Source organism: Uloborus diversus, chromosome 9 (assembly GCF_026930045.1).
Source record: "Uloborus diversus isolate 005 chromosome 9, Udiv.v.3.1, whole genome shotgun sequence".
Classification (NCBI taxonomy): Eukaryota; Metazoa; Arthropoda; class Arachnida; order Araneae; family Uloboridae; genus Uloborus; species Uloborus diversus.
In genome coordinates, this window is record NC_072739.1 from 5,945,085 (window position 1) to 5,966,281 (window position 21,197).

The 21,197-nt window shown below is 35.3% G+C and overlaps 1 protein-coding gene across 1 annotated transcript in view; it reads right to left on the bottom strand.

Moving 5' to 3' along the window:
- Positions 1-21,197, bottom strand: part of LOC129229725 (sushi, von Willebrand factor type A, EGF and pentraxin domain-containing protein 1-like) — a 139,194-nt gene that overhangs the window by 55,671 nt on the left and 62,326 nt on the right. Inside the window, 3 exon segments of the mRNA XM_054864091.1 lie at positions 1,705-1,866; positions 13,350-13,511; positions 18,208-18,369. Coding sequence (XP_054720066.1) covers positions 1,705-1,866; positions 13,350-13,511; positions 18,208-18,369 — 486 coding nt within the window.

Genomic DNA, 21,197 nt, shown 5'->3' on the forward strand with positions numbered 1-21,197 from the left:
CCCCCCCTGTTTAAACATCCTCATATGTATGATAGCCAATGATCAAGTAACCCCGAGTTTCAACAATGAAACTTGCGCCACAACATGATAATTTGATAATATGTTTTAGTGATGTTTAACATGCAGAGAAAGGCTTTATTGTGACAAGGCTGACCTCGATCCAGTAACTTAACTGTTTTACTGGTAAGACTGTGACATTTCAGGGGAATGAAGAAACAAAAAAAAAAGCTCAACCATGAACGCTACGTACTGGATTTTAGGGTTCATCCACTGGAGTTAGGGTTACCATTTCAACTATCAAAATATCTCCAAACAGGCAAGGGCTTTCAGTAAATTACCGCCCAATTAGCCAGGGCTAAAGCAGAAATACGTGAAATACACCGCCAGCTCAGTCATTTCCAGCCGAAGACTGCAGCTTCGTGCTTATTAGCACTCAACTTGCTTTTAGTGATCTGGAAGCAGCCAGAAATTACTTTTCAATTCTTAAATATATATGTTCGCACTCTTGGCTTCCTTAAGAGGTTTTCCATCTCCAGCTCAGTCACTTTCCTATGCCGGGCTGATGAGTGCTAATAAGCACGAAACTGCAGTCTTCGGCTGGAAATGACTGAGCTGGCGGTGTATTTCAGGCAAGGGCTTTGTTCAAATGTTGAAGCAATTTTCACCCGTCATTCCTTGATGGGTGACTTTTTAATTAATCAATAATGCTTAAAAATTAATGAAATTGATAAATTCTGGAATGTAAAACATTTTATGCTTTTGAGGCACCAAAATTCAGAGTTTGAAGGGAAGAATTGTCTGCTAGTGGTTCTACAGACAGAACTTACTGATTTTTGGCAGAATCATTAAGTAGACCCTTTTTTGTTTTTGCCAGTGGCGCAGCCACAGGAGGGGTTTTGGGGTTAAAACCCCTCCCAGAACACAAGCGCATTCATTTCCTCCGTTAAAATCAAGGGAAAAAAGCAGAGCATTTAAGCTTTTCCAAGCAGAATAGGTTTCAACAAAATATCCTACTGCTTTTAGTGATCTGGAAGCAGCCAGAAATTACTTTTCAATTCTTAAATATATATGTTGCATTTCATGATTAGCACCCCACGTCCCCACTGGTATAAGATAGCTAAAATGGTGTCAATAAAGCTCTGCGGGGTATCATGGTCCCTCAGAACTTCCATCACTGCACAAATCCTTTTTAGGGACATCTAGAGAGAGGAAGCCTACCGCACCGGATTTTCTGAGGATCTTAACCAATTCTCATCGAAAGATCGAAACCGTTATTAGCTAGCATTTGACATTCATAAAGACGTAAATGTATTCGAGGAGGAGGTTTTAAATGATCTCGAGAAAAAACACACAAAAAATGAATATAAGATTAAAGTACAACTAATAATAAATATTCTGTGCTTTTTCCCACTTTCGTTTCATAGTGATATCAGTACGAATTATTAATTGTTTTTAAGCAGTTACTTTGAATGAATAATTACTGTAGAAATTCTTTGATATTGAATGATTACGCATTGTAAATGAATGGGAAAGAAAGCAAAAATTTTCGATTTTGAAAAGGCCTCCCAGAAAATTTTTCTGGCTGCGCCACTGGTTACAGCTTCATTGTTCCAAAACTTACGACAGCATATTCATTAAAACATTGGTGTGAAGCTGATAAAATGAGCATTTAAACAGAAAAAAAATCATGGGAAATAGTCATACCTTCACAGTCGCTGATGTTTTTAGCCCCCTGGATACCTGTCCTTACATTTGCAGGACATCTGAAACAGGACTTTTCCCCTTTGTGAGGTTGATAGAAGCCATCTGGACAAGGAAAGCAAGGCTGGAGGCCAATCCTCGACACTTCTCCCGGAGGGCATGGAACTGGGGGGGGGGGGAAACAAATCATTATGACTTTAAAAAATGGCATTCAATTTTGCTTTACATTTTTTAAACAGAAAAAAGAAAAAATAAGCAGAAAAAATTAATTTGAATTTTGACATCTGGAATTCAAATTATGTTTTTCGCAATCACGAGTGTGTGCATGTAGTCGTGTGTGTTTGTGTGCAGGTATGATTGTGTGGGTAGTTGTGTGTATGAGTGTTTGTGTGTGGGGGGAATATGTATATGTGTGTAGGCATATGTGTTTGTGACTGTGTGCAGGCATGAGTGTGTGTATGTGTCCGTATGTATGCGTGTGTGTGTATGTGTGTAGGCGTATGTATGTGTTTGTTTTTACGTGCGTGTTTCTATGCGTGTAAGTGTAGGATATTGACGCAACCGGGAGATGACTTTCGCTATAGGAGCAGCATCATGAGGACCCGGTGATGCTGCAGGGAGTGCTGGCAGGAAAATAAAATGATAGGACATCAAAACAGTCAAGTGAGAACAATAAGCAATTGTGGTTGCTCAAAAAAAGGAAAGAATAACTTAAAATTCTTTAAACCTAATCTGTTAAATCTATTCTTGTAACAGCAATATTGTCAACATATTATGAATTTAAAAAATATATCTAAATTGTCTGCATTCACTTTCTGAGTGCACACAATGTGTACCCAGGTTTTGGGCACAGTGGAGCCTTCATTTTTAAAGTAATTTAAAATTGCATTTTTATAATATTAAATTTCCTTACATTGCTCTATTACAAAGAACACTCCAAAATTTTTTCAAATAAAGAAACCAAAATTTAAGAAAATTAAATCAAACAAAAAAAAAAAAAATGTTCAAATTAGCGAATGTTAAAGTTTGCTAATAGTATAAACAGAAATATTTGAAAGATCTGGATCAGAAAAGAATCATAGGTATTTTATATCAATAGTGGTTTCAAATAGGGTTTGGGGAATATAAATTAAGTTCTAGTAGATTTTTTCAAGATAAATGTTATGTGAACATAATCTTTACCCTTTTTGAACAATTAATCCTACATAAGACACTTTTGTTGCATATTTTACAAGCATATCCATTTGAGATCTAGTTATTTATCTACTTGAACATTTTTACGTTCCAGGTTTCTTCTTAATGATTTTATTATAATTATTTGAATGTCTATTATTTTTGTTAATTATTTTCAAATGTTAACACCATAAATGAAAAAATCATATAAGCTTTGTGCTACAATATGATCAAAGTGAAACAGATGCACTAATGAAGAGGCTCCATAGTAGCCTTGAAATAGCTATATGCTGTATTTTCTTCAAAATTTGTGCTTTATTTACGCTGGTTTTTCACATTAACACCATAGCTAGATAATATAGATGTGCACGCCGTGTGCAGATACATTTGCCGTAAGACCAGCAAATGTATCTGTGACAAAAACCAGTGCATCGCACTGGTTTTTGTTAATTGATATCAATATTAAACATTGATTATCTTCAAAATATGTTGAGAACTAGAGACGTACCGAGTAGCACTTTGGCCGAGTAGCCTTTTATTACTCGGTCGAGTACCGAGTTACCGAGTACTCTGCCTTTCACTACTCGGCCGAGTTACCAAGTACCAATTATGTTTAAAGAAGAACCTCCGACACACGTGTGATGAATTTTGAACTTATTGGAATAGTAGTATAGACCTCCTTGTCCATACAATAGTTTTTAAAACTAAATTCCTGCTGAAATTTAATTACGCATTATTTAAAAAATTTTGTTTATGTCAAAAATTTTACAAAAAAAATATTTTTAAAATTAAAAATAAATAAATAACCGAGTTGGAATTAAAACAAATTATACCAATCTAGTATAGTTCTAGTCTGCCAAACATAAATAATTTTTAAAAGCAAATAAAACAAATGTGCAGGAACACTGCAGACACGTGTTTCTGCGTTACAAGGAACGTCTTTTTCAGTGCATAAAATGTGAGCTAAAGAATGTAAAGACATTCGATAAAAAAATCCGACTCTTGTCGGATGCCTTTAAATCCACGAGCTCAGATTTTGTGCATTGAAAAAGAAATTCCTTGAAATGCCAAGACACGTGTCTGCAGAGTTCCTGCATTGTGCTTTTAACGTTGTTTTATTTCCTTTTATTTTTTAAGCAAAGGTATTTTTTTATTTCTATTTTTTGTTCACATAGCAAAAATCTATTTTTAATATAAAAATTCCATATTTTCGATACTTACCTTTTTTGCATAATTTTCAATAAATAAGTTTTATTAACTTTGGGGACATTAAAATAAAGATTTATTCCATTGAAGCATTACAAACTTCATTATTCTCAAACTTTAAATTTGACTTGTAAATGATTGCAGAATATTATATATGCTTGCGCTTTTTTATAAATTTTAATATCTGTCTTGGACAATATTCAATGTTTTGCAACTACTCTGTATTGGCCGAGTATCTGATCAAAATTTGGCCGAGTACCGAGTAGTTACCGAGTACTCGGTACATCTCTGTTGAGAACTTAATAAAGTTCCCCTTTTGCTTTCATGGAATGGCATTGTCTTACCAAAAAAAAAAAAAAAATTCTTCCTGCTGCACAGTGATTTTTGTATCTGCAGATAGTTCTGAGTACTGTGCACATATTTTTAACTTACAGTGGTTAACACTTCATATTTAGGGGCACTCAAACTAAAATTTTATTGGGAAGCCGAATCAAATTCCAATTTGTACAAAATGAAAAAATACGAGCATGCACACACAATTACACATAACATACAATACATAATCTAATGAGAAGGAACATTAAGCATCATTAAAAAAATTTGAAAAAAAAAAAAAAAAGAAAAGAAAAGGAGTCTCAATGTAGCAATATTGTTTTTAAATTTGCCAAATAAGGAAATTTTTGGGAGGTCACAGTGACCTCCTATTGTGGTGCCCTTGTTCACATTACATTTCAATAAAAATTTTTAACTAAGATTAATAATCTCTTAAATTTTATTAAGCATATTGGATAGTGATCCACTTTGTCCCGTGCCTAAGTTGAGGAAATAACAATATTGAAATTGTATTTAAACATAAAAATAATAGTTTAAAAAACTAAAAAAAAACACGCTTTCATAGCAAAATGAACTAAAAAGTGAAAAATAATCTTTGGATAATAGTAGTTGACCAATGACTTAATTTTTATGTAATACAAAAAACCGTGGGGTGCTGTCTATTTACATTTTCGCATGGACAACAAATGGAAGAAATTCAAGACAACTGATAAGAAGCCCCCCACACTTTTTTGTACTACATTAAAATTAAGTGATTGGTCAACTACTATCATCCAAAGATTATTTTTCACTTTTTAGTTCATTTTGCTACGAAAGCGTATTTTTTTAGTTTTTTAAACTATTATTTTATTTTCTTCTTTTTAGCTTAACTTGTTTTACGAAAAAATATTCATTTCAACATTGTTCAAAATCTTTTATATTCATGAAATTTGCTGAAAAAAAGCGACTAAAGGTTTCGGGTGGCATTTGAAACGTGGTCTCTCGAACTCCAAAAAGAGCAACTGTACCCCTTAAAGTGTAATAGCCGAGCTCTAAAAACATTCAACTTCGCTGACAAATTACCTGTGGAGTAATTGTTTAATCCAGCTAATCCATCTCAATCATCGATGTATGTGTGCGGAAATCATATCTACATTACTTTGAAAATTTTAGATGCATTTGAATAAAAGTTTTGTTCAACAATGGTCTGATCAGTATTGAATTTCCAATTGAAGGCTCACCTAAATTTTGGCACGAAATTAGTTAAAAACAATAATATTTCATGTTCTAATTACCTTGGAACATTGGAACAAATTTTGTCTGATGCAGAAAAATTAAAGGTTTTTGTAGATATTTTTAAATAATTTTTAGAGCATTTTTTAATGTATTTTTTTTAATTTTTCCTTTTTCACATTGTTGGATTTATGCCAAAATATTGATTAAAATTGGAGGAAACTAACAGTGCCAAATTTCAAAAGAATCCGATCGCAGGAAGTGGGCGAAATTTGAGCTTCAAGATTCCGTTACAAGATACATACATACATACATACATACAGGTGAAGCTAATAAAAGAGTGTTAAAAAAACATTTTTAGAAACTAAAATACAGCAATATCTTACCTTTTTGGGAAAACTATTTAGTCCTTAAAATCAGAAAGTTCAGTCTCTGAACCAAGTTAAAAAATCTTCGAGGTGGAAAAATTTTTTCAGCACCCCAAAACCCTAGATCTGCTCAAAGTATTTCAACTATTTCAACTTAACTTAGTATTTCAATTATGGCTTTTCAGCAGTAAATAACTAAAACTTAAATGCCACTTATAAAAGTTCATATGAACAAAAACTGTTGCATAGTAATAGTTTTAAACAGTGGCAGTCTATAGGTGCTGAGGCGTCCTCTACAACAGCCATCCATAACTTTTCAGTTTGAAAATATATTACAGGTTTTATACAAAGGCGGTAAGGTTTCGTTACAAAGCTTACCCAAATGAAAATTGATGACTAAAAACATCAAATTTTACAATCAATTCCTATCAGGAAGAAAAAGGAAAGAAGAAGAAGAAAAAAAACCCTCACAAAAAACAACTTAAATTTAAAGAACAGTATAGTAGTATTTACAATAAAAAAAAAATTTTGGTACGTCTGTTACGTCACAAACTGCTGCATTAAAAACTGATTTTTTCATTTGAATTAAATACAGCATGTTTAAAATGCATTTTGAAAAGAAAGGAAAAAAAAAAACTAATTGAAATGAAAAGAAAAGAAAAATTAATATAAAAAGATACAGATGATTTTTTATTTTTGAGGAATGGTACTTGAAATTTCCTCTTTTCTTTATATTCAATAAGCTGCAACTCAAAGCACTCCTATTATGAACACAATCCCTATTTCCCACAGCCCCGACATTTGTGCCTCTAAAAATTTTAAAGGCAGTTTTGAAACATACCATTATTGAAATGTTAGGTTTTATTCAAGAAATATTGAATAAAAATTTTAATGTCCAGCATTCAAGCCTACTATTTCAACTTTCTGAAAAAGACGTATAAAGGTTACTTAAATACATACACAAAATAGCTCTTGAAAGTAGGGGGTGGGGTCGTCCCCCAGCAAAGTGCAAAGATGCGAGAAACTTTGAACACCTTCCATTTGAATTTTAAAAGTCAAAGTATACTTAATAGCAAGAAAATAAGAGTATATTTAAATGTTGGGGGAGCGGAGGGGGGGGGAGGAATTGTCCCCTTTCAAGGATAGATCTTGAGTAGCTGTTATCCAGCCGTAAAAATTAGCAAAGAATTTTTTTGCTTTAGTAATTCTATATTTAGGAACATATATGTCATGCAATAATATAAATAAGGGGAAAAAAATTGCATAACATTAGTACAACTATTTACATAGTGAACTGAATATTTAAGAAAAGATTATAACTATATAAGCATACCCAGGATTCCTTCAGAGGATCAGGATCAGGTGATTAAATTACGAGTATATTTGAATCAATGAGTCCAAAAACCAATCACTTCCCGAGTTTTACCAAAGGCAGGGGCGTGCACAGGGATGGGAGAAGGGACACCTGTTGGCCCACGCCTGAAGGGGACCCCAAGATTTTTATCATGAAGGGTGAAATATATGTCGTGACTTCAGGGTAAAACAAATGGAGGGGGCCCTGTAAAAGTCATTTGTGACGGGCCCCAAAATTTCTGTGCCTGCCTCTGACCAAAGGAGATGACTGGTTTTTGGACTCATTGATTACTACGCACTCTTGCATATAATCTTTTATGATAAAAAAATTAATGTTTTATGATTTAAATAGGCAGGGGTGTCTCATCCTCTATAAGGGCAATGGCACAGCTTTCTCCCCCAAAAATGAAGTTGAAAACCGAAAACTTTCTCAAATTACCCCACCCTCCTAAGATATCGATTGCGCAGTCTGCGCAACGGAGCATTCCTCCTTGGAGCATTCCTCCTTGGAGCACTCCTCCTCGTAGACACCCTTAGACTAGGGAAACACATCTCAGCAATAATAGAGCAAATTAACAAAAATATTGAAACGAACTGTAAAAACAAGCTCAAAAATATAGAAGGTACAAAAAAACAAAAAATATACAAATTGAAAAGAATAAACATCAATATCATCATTTTTGAAAAATATGAGTTTGATTTATCCTACAATATAAGGTTGCTCTTATTTTAACTTTGAGAGAATAGAGAACATTAAATAGAAGCTTTTGGTTCTTGTTTTTTTCAGCTTGCTCTTTCTAAAACAGACTGCTTATTATTTCTAATTTTCCTACGATTTATACTCCTTTACACAGATTAAAGAGTCGAACTTAAACACATGAATGAACGTTTACTAACATTAAAAACGAAGTAGCATTAGGCTACGTTACTGAAGCCAAAGTGTGTATTGTGTCGAGTTTACAGAGATCGTGTTCGTGATCCAGCAGATGACGCTAAAATGGATCCGCTTTAGAAGACATTCAACAATAACCAAGAAATAGGTAAATCTACGAAATAAATGAGTACATAATACTCAAAACCTTAACAGAAACGAAATACAATAACTAAAATGAAAAACGCAATTTAAATTTTACCGCACGCGCAGTGTTCTCGCAAGTTGATTACATTACATTTGTCGTTATTGCACATCAAAGAAACACATGCACTAAGCCCCTCCTCTTCAAGTTACCAGAAATAATAAATGCGCAAAAAAGAAACACTTGCGCAAAGTGCCTCCTCTTCAAGTTACCATAAATAATAAAACATACTGTCATACAAAGTTTACTCGCATTCACACCTCATCGAAATAAGCAGGACATAATTCGGCATACAAAAACTTTTACTAGTTGTCAGAAAATCAAAAACAAGAAATGCATATCGTAAGAGAGGCGACTAGACTAATACCCAGGGCCAGATTACCCAAAAGGCTCGGGAAATTTGAGCTTCCTTTCAGAATTTTTAAGAGGCTCAAATATTACTCTAAAACTTAACAATCTCAGTTTCTGTTTGTAACTAAGTTTTTTAAAGAGATTGCAAACATTAGAACCAGGGTTGCCAGACGTCCCGGATTTCAAGGGACAGCCCCGTATTTTGAAAAATTGTCCCGCCGTCCCAGGGAACATCCATACGGGACGGCTAAAGTCCCGTATTCTGGCTAATAACATTATTTTATAAAACGAGACATTATTGGGGCAAAAATAACAAAATACGTAAAATAAAGAGCAAAAAGAAAATCATGTGGCAGCAAATGCAAAAATTGTTATCGTTTTGATGCTTGGTTTGTATGTATATTTGATTTGGCGGCAGACTAGAGACCATGAAGCTTACTCATTCAGATTTCCCCATTGGCTAATGTGGCATTAAAAAGCAAGTTTTGCTCCATGATTCCTTGCATTACTACTTCAGATAAAGTAGTCACATTTAACAAGAAAAATTTTCGATTGCACTGTTTCTCTGATAGCGAACGCAAGTAAAAAACTAATCATCACCTGTTCCTATCAAAGTTGATCTGTTTACTGAACATCGTTCTATTGCTTGCTTTATTATCTGAAATAGAGTTCCTGCAAAATTGTGCTCATCTATAAACATGCTGAGAGGAATCTTTCGAAAATTATAAAATATGGTTGTTTATCACCCCTTAAAAATACACCATAACCAGTAATTGCACTCAGTCTCAAAAATATACCCCCCCCCCCCCCTTTTCACTCCTAGAAGCCTGTCCCGTATTTACTGTTCTTAAATCTGGCAACCCTGATTAGAACTTGCTAAGCAAAAATGTTTGAAAGAATTAAATGATTATAAAAAGTGAGGACACATTTGATAAAAGGCAGCCACGAGCTAGATTTTCAAAAGTGGGATTTGATTCAACTCTGTTACAATGTACTTTTGTGACATTTAATTTCCTCTGTAAAGTGTCAAATATGATTCAACATGTTACTACCCACATTGCTGAGAATTCAAGTGAAATAAACAAATCAAGTGTAATAAACAAATTTTTGTCAGTCGGTAAGGTGGAATGAACTTAAATCTGAATTCTGCTGAGCCACTTGCATTAGTCACTGTCGTATCAATGCGCATAGAATGTTTAGAAAAATTTCCCCCAAACATAACTGGGGGGGGGGGGGGCAAAATGAGATAGAGCTTCTTCTAATTTCAGAGGTTAATAGGGCCTTGCTAATACCCAGCGCCCGGGAGTATAGCCAGGTGCAGTGCCGTTGAAAAATTTAGAAGTATAAATATATGGGTGTCCCCTTGGAAGCTGTCATATTTATTTATGCATTTTTTAAAAACGAATCTTGCCATGGATTTCTTTGACACGCTGACAACTTTTCTTTTTTTTTTCTACAATGATTTAAAAAATGCTTGAAACTTATTTCTGCTGCCTTTAGTTTGGTTATTTTAATAATGATGAACATTTTTTAATGTTCCTAAAGGATATTTTTAAATTGCATTTCCCTCTTAAACTTTACAGCAAAAAAAAAAAATCATTTCATCCTTCTCTTTTTTTTTTTTTTTCCATTTCAACACCTCGAATATGTAACGTACAAATAGACACCCATTTTTCTATCTCAGCATCCTACCAACAACCTTTTTATTTTTCAATGTTATCTAATGGAAGATATATATTTTAAAAAAAGGGAAGCTTAAAATAAAGCTTTGAAAGTTATTCATTAAAATAATTATAATCATTGTTTCTGCATTTCAATGAGTGCTCCCCCCCCTCCAAAAAAAAAAAAAAAGATCCTAACATAGCCATAAGATCTATTCAGCCTTTTCCTTCTGTCAATTTCCCGTTGACATGCGAATAAAGTTCAAAAGTGCAAATAGTTTTTTTTTTTTTTGCAGTGCAGAATGAAAAAAATAACTCTTATGTAGAAGAGGGGCAGCTCTTTTTTTTTCCTTGCCCCATGGCGATGTTGAGAGGTGCCGAACCCAACTCTTAATAATAAATACGTTTTTTTTAAATCATCGAACATACTCTCACGTATTGCTGCCATTTAACCAAAAAAAAAACCCCTAAGAAACAAATTTAGGTTTTTTTCTTTCTTTCTTTCTTTTTTTTTTTTTGCCTTTTTATATTTTGCTGTCATGAAATTTGCCGCCCCTAAAACCTGCCACCCTAGGTGGCGGCATCAGTCCCGGTACTCCAGGAGCCGGGACTGATGTAGAATAATCACTCAAGTTTCCTAGTTTACTAATGGCTGATCCTGGTGCAGCCAGCAAAAGGGCAACAATGAATTGAAATGAATATCAAACTCAATGCCAACCGGGTTGCCATCAGGACTCCTGTCATTTCAACATCCTGACATTTTCCTGCCATGACAATATGTACGCAGCATTACAAAAGCAAGCCCATCTTGCCTAGAGCTTGATTTCACACTGACATTTCAACATCCTGACATTTTCTTGTCATGACAATACGTATGCAGCACTACAAAAGCAGCCTACCTTGATATTTTCCTGATATTATGCTGCATACAACTTAACAGTCAATATTGTGGCAGTACGCTGACAGCACAAAGGGAGTAACATAACAATTCTGAGACAGCATTAAGACAAGATGATTTTTCCAGATATGTCAACTTTTATGCAATACGGAGGCAAGACATTTTGCTTACTGGGCAACAGTTTTGCTAACCGATCCCGGACTTCCCTAATTTTTCCTCGAGCTCCTAGTTCCAGAGAATGGTTTTTAACAGAAAAAACCCTGAAGGTCTTTGTGCAATTAGAACGAAATTGAAAATCCTATCTCCTCTTCCAGCCCGTAAGAAAATAATTTAGCTAAAATGCACATTGCAATTCGAACAATACAAAAATCCATCCCCCTCCCCTCCGCCGAAGAAATAGAATTGCAATACTAATTGCAATAAGAGATGCAAAAAATCCCACAACTTTTTAAAGGTGGGAATAAACCCGAGAAATTTAGGAAATGAATCAGGAACATGGGGAATTTTAGGAGTAAACAAACGTCATGATTTTTCTAATTCGTATTAGACTTTATATGTAAGATATTTTCAATGATATCACCGCTAAGTGTTCTTGTATGTTCTCTATAACAAACCGTTGTTAAAACAAAACTGGAAAAAAAAAAATGAAAATATACTATTTGAAGAAGCTCTTTTTGTGTTAAATAAATGATTCAAATGGCTGGTTGAAGTCAGAAAATAAGAACATAAGCAATCTTTGAACTTATATTACTGTTGGACATCAACTAAATCCTTGTCAGATATTATTTCGCACGTCCTAAAAAGGATTTAAGAACATCCTCCCTAAATGTAAAGGAAAAAAAAATTAAAAAACAGCTAATAAATTATGCCATAAAATATGGTTTGAAAAAAAAGAAGAAAAAAAATACATTTAGTGACGTCACCATTAAACGCAAAAGAACGGAAAACTTGTCTCAAGAACATTCAAAAAGTCGTGAATCAAGTTGATCCTTGGAGTTTCGTCAGATTAAAAACGTACATACAGTAGAGAAAACTGGAACTATTTCACTTTATTCAGAAAAAAAGCACTTTCAAATGATATAAAATATTAAGTGGTAAGGGAATTTTTTGACCACCCTTCAAAGGTGAAAAAAGTGAAATTTTAGCTTAAAAATTAAAAACAATAAAAAAAAAAAAAAAAAAAAACTAATTCGAAAATTTAAATTAAAAATTTTTCGAGGCATTCCCTCCCCCTGGGGTAACATTGAATTCTGTCCTAAATTTCAAGGCTCTGTAGGTACTACTTTGGGGTCTCCTAGACATCGCGCAAAAACAGTTACAGACATCATCTCCTTTGCAATTTTAAGAATGGTTGAGTTAAATGATATTTTAAAATTTACTGAAAAAGTTCAGGAAAATTATTGGCATTTTTAAAGCAGTTAAATTTCTGACAACAGTGGCCAAATTGACGCCAGATTTTTAAAAAAAATCGCCAAATTTGTCGCTAATTTGGTGACAAACTTGGCGACCAAAAGACTGGCGATATATCGCCAAGTGTCCGTCAAACTATAACACCACTTGAGTTTGCATTGAAATTAACAATGATTCCCCCCCCCCAAAAAAGGTACAAAAGACCCCTTTAGAAATACCCGAATGCAACCAAAAAGGGAGGTGCACAACTAGACCCCACTAGGAGCCTACGAACCAAATTTCAACTTTCTAGGACATACCGTTCTTGAGTTATGCGACATACATACACACACACGTGTACATACATACAGACGTCACGAGAAAAGTCGTTGTAATTAACTTGGGAAACGTCAAAATGGATATTTCGGGCGTCTATACGTTCTTAGGTACATATGTACGTGTGGTCGGGTCGAAAAAAAAAAAAAAAAAACTCAACTTTCATTCGGGGGTGAGCAAAATGGAAATTAATGCCGATTTTTGAGTGAAATTTTTTTCGCGAATACAATAATTCCTTTTTTGTAAAAGGAAGTAAAAGTTTTTTTGTAAAAAAAAAAAAAAAAAAACTTACGTTTACATTCAGTATTGCTCCGAACTCCTCTTCTGTGAGTTGTAGTACCAGGAGGACACGGTGTACATCGCTGCTCAGCGTATGAAGGTTGGTAATGCCCCATAGGACACGTTTCACAAGGTTCGAGGCCAGTTGCAGAAAAGCTTCCGGGCAAACACTGAGCTACACATTAAAACAGTAAAATATTTCACAGAGAATTGAAAGATGAGCAAAAGGTTCTTCACTTATTTCACGTGAATTGAATCAATATTCAAATTCAAAACACTAAAAATTACGTACATGATAATAATCATAACAAATCAATAAAATAAAATAAAAACGGATACGTTTTTAACTGCTGCTGTCTGTGGGTAGAGAAGAGATTCCCTTAATGGCCTTGTTCATGAGACGTCACTGCCGGGTACATGCACTAAACTTCATTCACGGGAAAGATAGATTACATGTAAACAAAGAATAGCGCCATTTGGCGACTTCAATCACGGGCTTGGCCTGGACACGTACAAATTGGTGCCAAGCAGGTGATGCATGAGGATTAACTTATTTTTTATTCAAAAGAAAATCCCTAAAAGTGGCATTGCAGCAAACCTTCTGGAAAGCTTTTTGTTTACTTTTGGTCTATGAACAGAGTGCACAAGTAAATACACACCAGCAGACGGATTTTCCAGCGTTCATTATAGTGCACTTTTGCAGCTTTGTCAACAACTTTTTAATGAGACTTGTACTGAATGTAAATTAGTGCGGGTACCTCTGGAGCATCTTTTATACTGTGCAGGACTTGATATAGAGGACATCCATTCCAGTCCTTCCTAGTGTACAATTTCTTAAAGACTCTTGGGCTCATAGACCTGGTCTAGTCTGCGGCTAGACAGGAGGAACTAGTCAACAACAACAACAACTTTTTTTTTATTATAAAAGATATCTTGTCAAAAATAATCTCTAGGATATGCTATAAACATAAGATAAAACATTCAGTTGCGCAGAGATATTTAATTTCAAAGTTCGTGAATGTTGATCCAGACTCACAGCTAAAACGAAACGGGCCTTTCGCAGAGACCAGAAAATAAAAAATATCGGGAAAAGTAGTCACTTTTCGAAAAAATCACCGGACTTTAAAATTAAATATCTCCGCACCTCTTGCAGCTACGATAAGAATACCTTTATAAAGGTAATTTTATGCTCTTTAATTCATTAAAGAATATTTTTACTAGCAAGTAAATAGTCTTTGCGTTACGAAACAAAAACTATGAAAGTGAACTTAGAATTCAAGATGGCGGCACGAATTCCCCCTACGTCCACGTTCGGCTTTACTTTGACAAACAAGACGGCAAAAACATTCATCTTATCTTAACTATGTATAAAAATGGTATTTTGTTCAAAAAACAGATAGAGGTAGAAATTTGCAGGGGGATCTTGCACTCAAAAGGCTTTGACACGTTTACTAGTCCCCTTTTTTGATAAACGCCGATTTTAATCTTTCAAAAAAAAAGGCTTAATTTTTGCCGAACTTGAACCCCAATATGATATGCTGTGATATTATATGAAAGTTATGGTGGATCACTTTTTGGCGGACTTGGCGGTCATTCCAAGCTTGTCAGCTTGCGAGATCGAAATTCTCGCTCACGTGAACGGTTGTGACGTAAAAATGTCGCAAAGTAGTATTCTTATCTACTCGAACCTAGCCGCAAGCTAAGTTCGAGTAGATTAAAATGCTACTTTGCGACACTTCTACGTCACAACCGATCACGTGAGCGAAAATCTCGATCTCGCAAGCTGACGAGCTTGGAATGACTGCCCTGAACCGGTTGTAGCTCAAACGATTGTTTGCGAAAATGCTGTTAACAGATTTCGGTGCCAATTTAACTTAAGAGTACTTCGAACTTTTCAAATCTTGCAGTTCTATGAAAATTTTAACTATCTCGATGAAAAAAGTGTCCTTTTATAGGGTTTTTCTAACTCTTTCCATATATATACCTATCTTGTGTGTAGATTTTAAAGGAATTTTAAAAATCAATCTTCTTAGAAATTTGTTTTTTAGCTCATTCTTCTGCTATCTACCTTAACTCGGTTACGGTAACGCATTGGACAAGATAATGCGTGGTTCTTTACTCCACTTGGGTTCTTCTGTCACCCCCTTTCATTTGGCAGGTAAGGTCAAATTCACCCTGTCTACTAAAGTGGAGGTGAAATCTTTCAATCAGGGAATAAAGGACATATTAAGCTCCAGGTTAAAAAAAAAAATATATTGGCAGTGATATATATTTAGTACGCAAGTAAAATAAGTGTAAATATCTTAGAGCAGGAATAAATGGAAGGAGCTAGTCCAATCATTGGCTTAGCAAAAGCTGACTCCAAGTCACGTGACTCATCAACGATGAATGGTTAGCACGTTCTGCGTGAAACAACCGAAAGAAACCTGGTTTCTTCCAATGCAGGGTTGGCAAGGTTTTGGACACCAGGGTAAAAACCACGGTAAAAACCCTGGTTTTTACCGTCCTGTCCAAAAACCCTTGTGTCCAAAAGTGTCCAAAACTTTATTTTTAGAAAAATTGAAGTCTGTGATAAAACATAAAAAAACAGAATACAATGTATCAAAGTAATGTTTTATATTGAACATTTATTCAATGAGAACATTCAACTTATTTATGCAACTGATTTTAATCTAGTTACATAGAAGTTGAATTCTTGATTAAAATTTCAATTGGTATGCATGAGTTAATTTAGGTATTTTTTTTTTTTCAACATTAGTAACCAAATTTCTTTATGTTTATGCATGCGTGCGAATGAAAGGGTAAACAAGTCCTGTTCAAAACCCTTGTGTCCAAAACTACTTTTTGAGAAACTATATTCTGTAAGAAAATATCAGAAACAGAACAAAATGTGTCAAAATTATTTTTTTTTAAACTATTTAATATATCTATTCAATGTAAACATTCAAGTATAAATATATATATAACTTATTTTTGCGGCTGATTTTAATCTAGTTACGTAGAAATTAAATTCTTCCTTAAAAATTTCAATTTGTGCGCAGGAGGTTTTTTTTTCTTCTATAAACCAAATTTTTTGACATTTATTCATGTGTGCAAAAGAAAGTGTTATTGAGCTTTTTTTTTTTTTTTTTTGCACCTAAATATTGCACATTTAATAACATTCCTTTGAGTTATAAATAGAATTGAAATTAGTTGTCTTGGTAGTGGTGTTTTTTCTTTCATAACTCTACCAACTGTTACATAAGGAAGTTTTATGTAATAGTTACTGGCAATTTTTTTAAGTAAAATATTTTGTAAATTAACATTTTTGAGAAAAATATCAAATACTCATTAATTAAACCTCATTAATAACTATATTTATGCATAACAAATAGTGCAGTAAATAATAATTGATTAGATTACACTGCTTTAGCTTTAGCATAGTTTTGGACAGTTTAAGACAGTTTCGGACACTTTTGGTCGGTAAAAACCACCTGTCCTGTCCTAAACCAGTTTTGGACAGTCCAAAACCCAACCCTGTTCCAATGCTTTGCTTTAAAATCTGTCACGTGACTTGGGGTATGGGCTTCACCGAATGAAAGTCTTAACTCCCTTTATTATATCTCTTCTCAATGGTAAATATTAGAGACGTACCGAGTAGCACTTTGGCCGAGTAGCCGAGTACCGAGTTACCGAGTACTCGGCCTTTCACTACTCGGCCGAGTTCCAAGTACCAATTATGTTTTAAGAAGAACCACCGACACACATGTGATGAATTTTGAACTTATTGGAATAGTAGTATAAACCTCCTTGTCCATATAATAGTTTTTAAAACTAAATTCCTGCTGAAATTTAATTACGCATTATATATATACAATTTTGTTTGTGTCAAAAATTTTACAAAAAAATAATTTTTTAAACTAAAAATAAATAAATAAAAGGTATGATTAATCAAGTTGGAATTAAAACAAATTACAGTAAAATCCCTCTAATGCGGACACTAACAGGACAAATTTTTTTTTCTGCAATATAGAGGTGTCCGCAGGACAGGAGTTTAATAATGTTATTTGCATTGGAACTGGGGAATTAAAAATTGTCCGCATAAGAGGGGTGTCCGCCTTTGAGGGGTGTCCGTTAGGAGGGGTTTCACTGTATACCAATCAATTATAGTTCTAATCTGCCAAACATAAATAATTTTTAAAAGCAGATAAAACAAATGTGCAGGAACACTCCAGACACGTGTTTCTGCCCCCCCCCCGTTACAAAAAACGTCTTTTTCAGTGCATAACATGTGAGCTAAAGAATGTAAAGACATTCAACAAAAAAATACGACTTTTGTCGGATGCCTTTAAATCTACGAGCCCCCATTTTGTGCATTGAAAAAGGAATTCCTTGTAATGCCAAAACACGTGTCTGCAGAGTTCCTGCACTGTACTTTTAAGGTTATTTTATTTTTTAAGCAAAGGTATTTTTACATTTTTTATAACTAATTTTTGTTTGTAGCAAAAATCCATTTTTAATATAAAAATTCCATATTTTCTATACTTACATTTTTTGCGTAATTTTTAATAAATAAGTTTTATTAACTTTGGGGACATTAAAATAAAGATTTATTCCATTGAAGCATTACAAACTTCATTATTCTCAAAATTTAAATTTGACTTATAAATTTTAATTGTAAATGATTGCAGAATATAATGCTTGCTCTTTTTTTATAAATTTTAGTATCTGTCTTGGACAATATTCAATTTTTTGCAACTACTCGGTATTGGCCGAGTATCTGATCAGAATTTGGCCGAGTACCGAGTACTCGGCAAATTGGCCGAGTAGGCCGAGTACCGAGTAGTTACCGAGTACTCGGTACGTCTCTAGTAAATATAGTCTTCAAATACCTTTGCACTCCCCAACGCTTTTCGACTGTCCGGTTGTGGTTGATGTTCGATCCGGACAAACAAGACAAGAAAACTGGCCTTCTCGAAACTGGTATGTTCCTAGTGGGCAAGCCTCGCACGTTTCGGAGACCACATTGAAGAAGGTACCAACAGGACACTTCACTAAAAGGATGATATTGTTACAAATTCTGTAGATAGTAATTATTTTTGTGATCAATTTGTCGTAATCTAGCTAAATTTGGCGTTTATTAAATTATCTTTCATCTAAAATTTATTGTAGTAACGTAACCTGTAAATAGTTTCCTGTAATGAATATACAGCCCCCGTACATTCGGCTGAAGTATACGGTCCCCTCATTTCTGAATGATAAAATTTGTGAATGGAAAAAAATAAGATAACGGTCTACGCTACGATTTTCCAGAAGCATTTCGAACATTGTGGAAACTTTTCGATGTTAATAAATAGCCGCCGCATGATAAAAAGTCAGTCTCGTCTGAACCGTTGGGCTTAGAGCATTTATTTTGCTCTGTGTATTAGCTCTGTTTATTGCGAGGCATTTCGCTGTTTTGTTTTGCGTATTTGAAAGGAAATACGTGTGTAACCGTTGAGGTTACGGTGTTGAGTGATATTTGCTTAATTGCTGATGATTAATTTAGCAGTTGTTGACAATCTTTCCTGTACATAGGGTAAATAAATCTCCTGTGGTTTTCTCAAGAACTGTGTCATTATTTCAAGAAAGTTGGAAGTCACACCGGATCCGTTACAATATATAAGTGAAAGCATGATATTCTATCCTACTTACACACCAGAAGTGCAAGAAATTCATAGTTTTTTCGGGGTAAAAGTTTTGATCAGGGGCTCTCCGAACTCCGTTGGTTAGTCACGGGGATCTCCAAAAATGTCCTCATTTGGAAAATCTTGTCAGTCGATTCGGCGAATTTGGAGACATTTATTTATTTTATACATACAGGCAGGGGTGGACACAACGGGAGGGTCATGACCTCCCCTAAATCATCGACAGCATTATCCATCCAAACCGTTCTCAAACAAATTCATGAATAAAATGTAAAAGATAGCAGTTTTTTTCTTTTTCAATTTATTAAAAAAATTATGTAAATATTTGTGATCTACTTTTTTTTTCTTGCTTATGAAATCAACTAGTAACGTGTTTTCCCTTTTAAAAGGTGCATTATTCAAGACCGATTTGGAGCTTTTTTCTTTTTTTTTGACACTCAAACAGTTTCAGAAATTTTTCGTACTAAAATCGTAGGTTCGCTAGTAGGGGTGAGGGCATTCTTCGGCATGCCTCCCCCCTAAAAATTTTATATACAGTTGAGTGGTAACGGTACAAATAAACGATTATATTTTCAAACCAAACAAACAATGAAAAGAGATAGAAATTAATATTTTGTGTGGCCACCACGCGCCGCAATAACAGCTGCTACACGACTCGGCATGGGGTGAAACAAAGTTTGAATATCTGCCTGCGGAAGAGTATTCCATATTGCGTGTATGCGTAACCAAAGTTCGTCTGTCGAAGCAACAGGACGAGGATCACGAGCGAGACGCCGACCAACGAAATCCCACACATGTTCAATCGGTGACATATCCGGGAAATATGCAGGCCAAGGAAGAAGCTGTACCTGCTGCGAATCAAGGTAGGATTTGACAGTCCTGGCGACATGTGGACAGGCATTATCCTGCTGGAATACAGCACCTGGCAACCTTTGCAGGAAAGGAATAGCTTGAGGCTGTAAAACTTCGTTTATGTATCGGGTACTATTCAAATTGCCCACAATTCGTAGCAATTGTGATCATCCATGATATGCTATGGCACCCCAGACCATATCTCCGGGTGTTCGTCCTCTGTGGCGTTCGATAATGCACTCCGGAATATGCCGTTCACCGGCATAACGCCTGACTCGAATTCGGCAATCATGGTGCCACAAATTGAAGCGGGATTCGTCAGAGAAGAAGACCTGCTGCCAATCAGCACGCCAGCTCCTATGCACATTGGCCCATTGTAGCCGCAGACGGCGATGGTTTTGCGTGAAAGGAATCCTGTATAAGGGAATCCTTGCGCGAGCCCACGCTGCAGCAGACGTCTCCGAATTGATGAAGCACACAATGAAACACCTGTAGCTGTTGACCACTGTGCTGTCAATTGTCTAGAAGTGCGGTCCGTCAGCGCCATATGCACCAGGTGTCTGTCATCGCGAGCTGACGTCACATTTCGGGGTCTACTCCCGGATTTCCGAGCTGTCCGACCCTCGTCCGTCCACTGCTTCCAAACACGCATGATTGTGCTTCTGTTACGCTGCACACGAGCGGCTATTGCACGATAAGACAATTCAGCTTCACGAAGGCCAACGATTCTGCCCCGTTCAAACTCCGAAATTTGCTCAAATTTCGCTTTCTTTCGTCGAATAGGCATAATAAAGATTCAGTTAACGTTTACTCTAGCATATAACCACCGATTATCATACACGCCTCGCTACAGCCGTCTATTTATATTCGGTTCGATCCGCCGTTCAGAGGGCGCTGCTCAGCATACGCATGCGCTACCGGTCTGAATTCTAATCATTTGCATATCATGTCCTACTTTACATTTCCGGCAATTTTCAGCTCACTCGTGTAAGTCCTTCTTAGTGTTGCAATTTTCACAAACAGGAGTTTATATTCGGTGCTCCCCTGATTCTATTCCTCATTGCATACGGCACCGATCTCAAAAATTTCTTGGTATTTCTTCGGACTGGCTGATCTTTTTTGCTCTTAATAGAACAAAAGTTGGCTACACAAAAAAGTTGTCTATGAGAAAAACATTTTTCTGAAAAGAGAGCACTTATACAGCTGATTATTGAGCTCTCGGTCTGCTGGGGTGGATAAGGGCTAAAAGACACACAGTGGGGGCGGGCTGTCAAAAAGGATCAACTTTCTTTGGCAAAAATACCGTCGTTCGCAAAAGTTGGAGCTCTATTCGGCAAAATTAT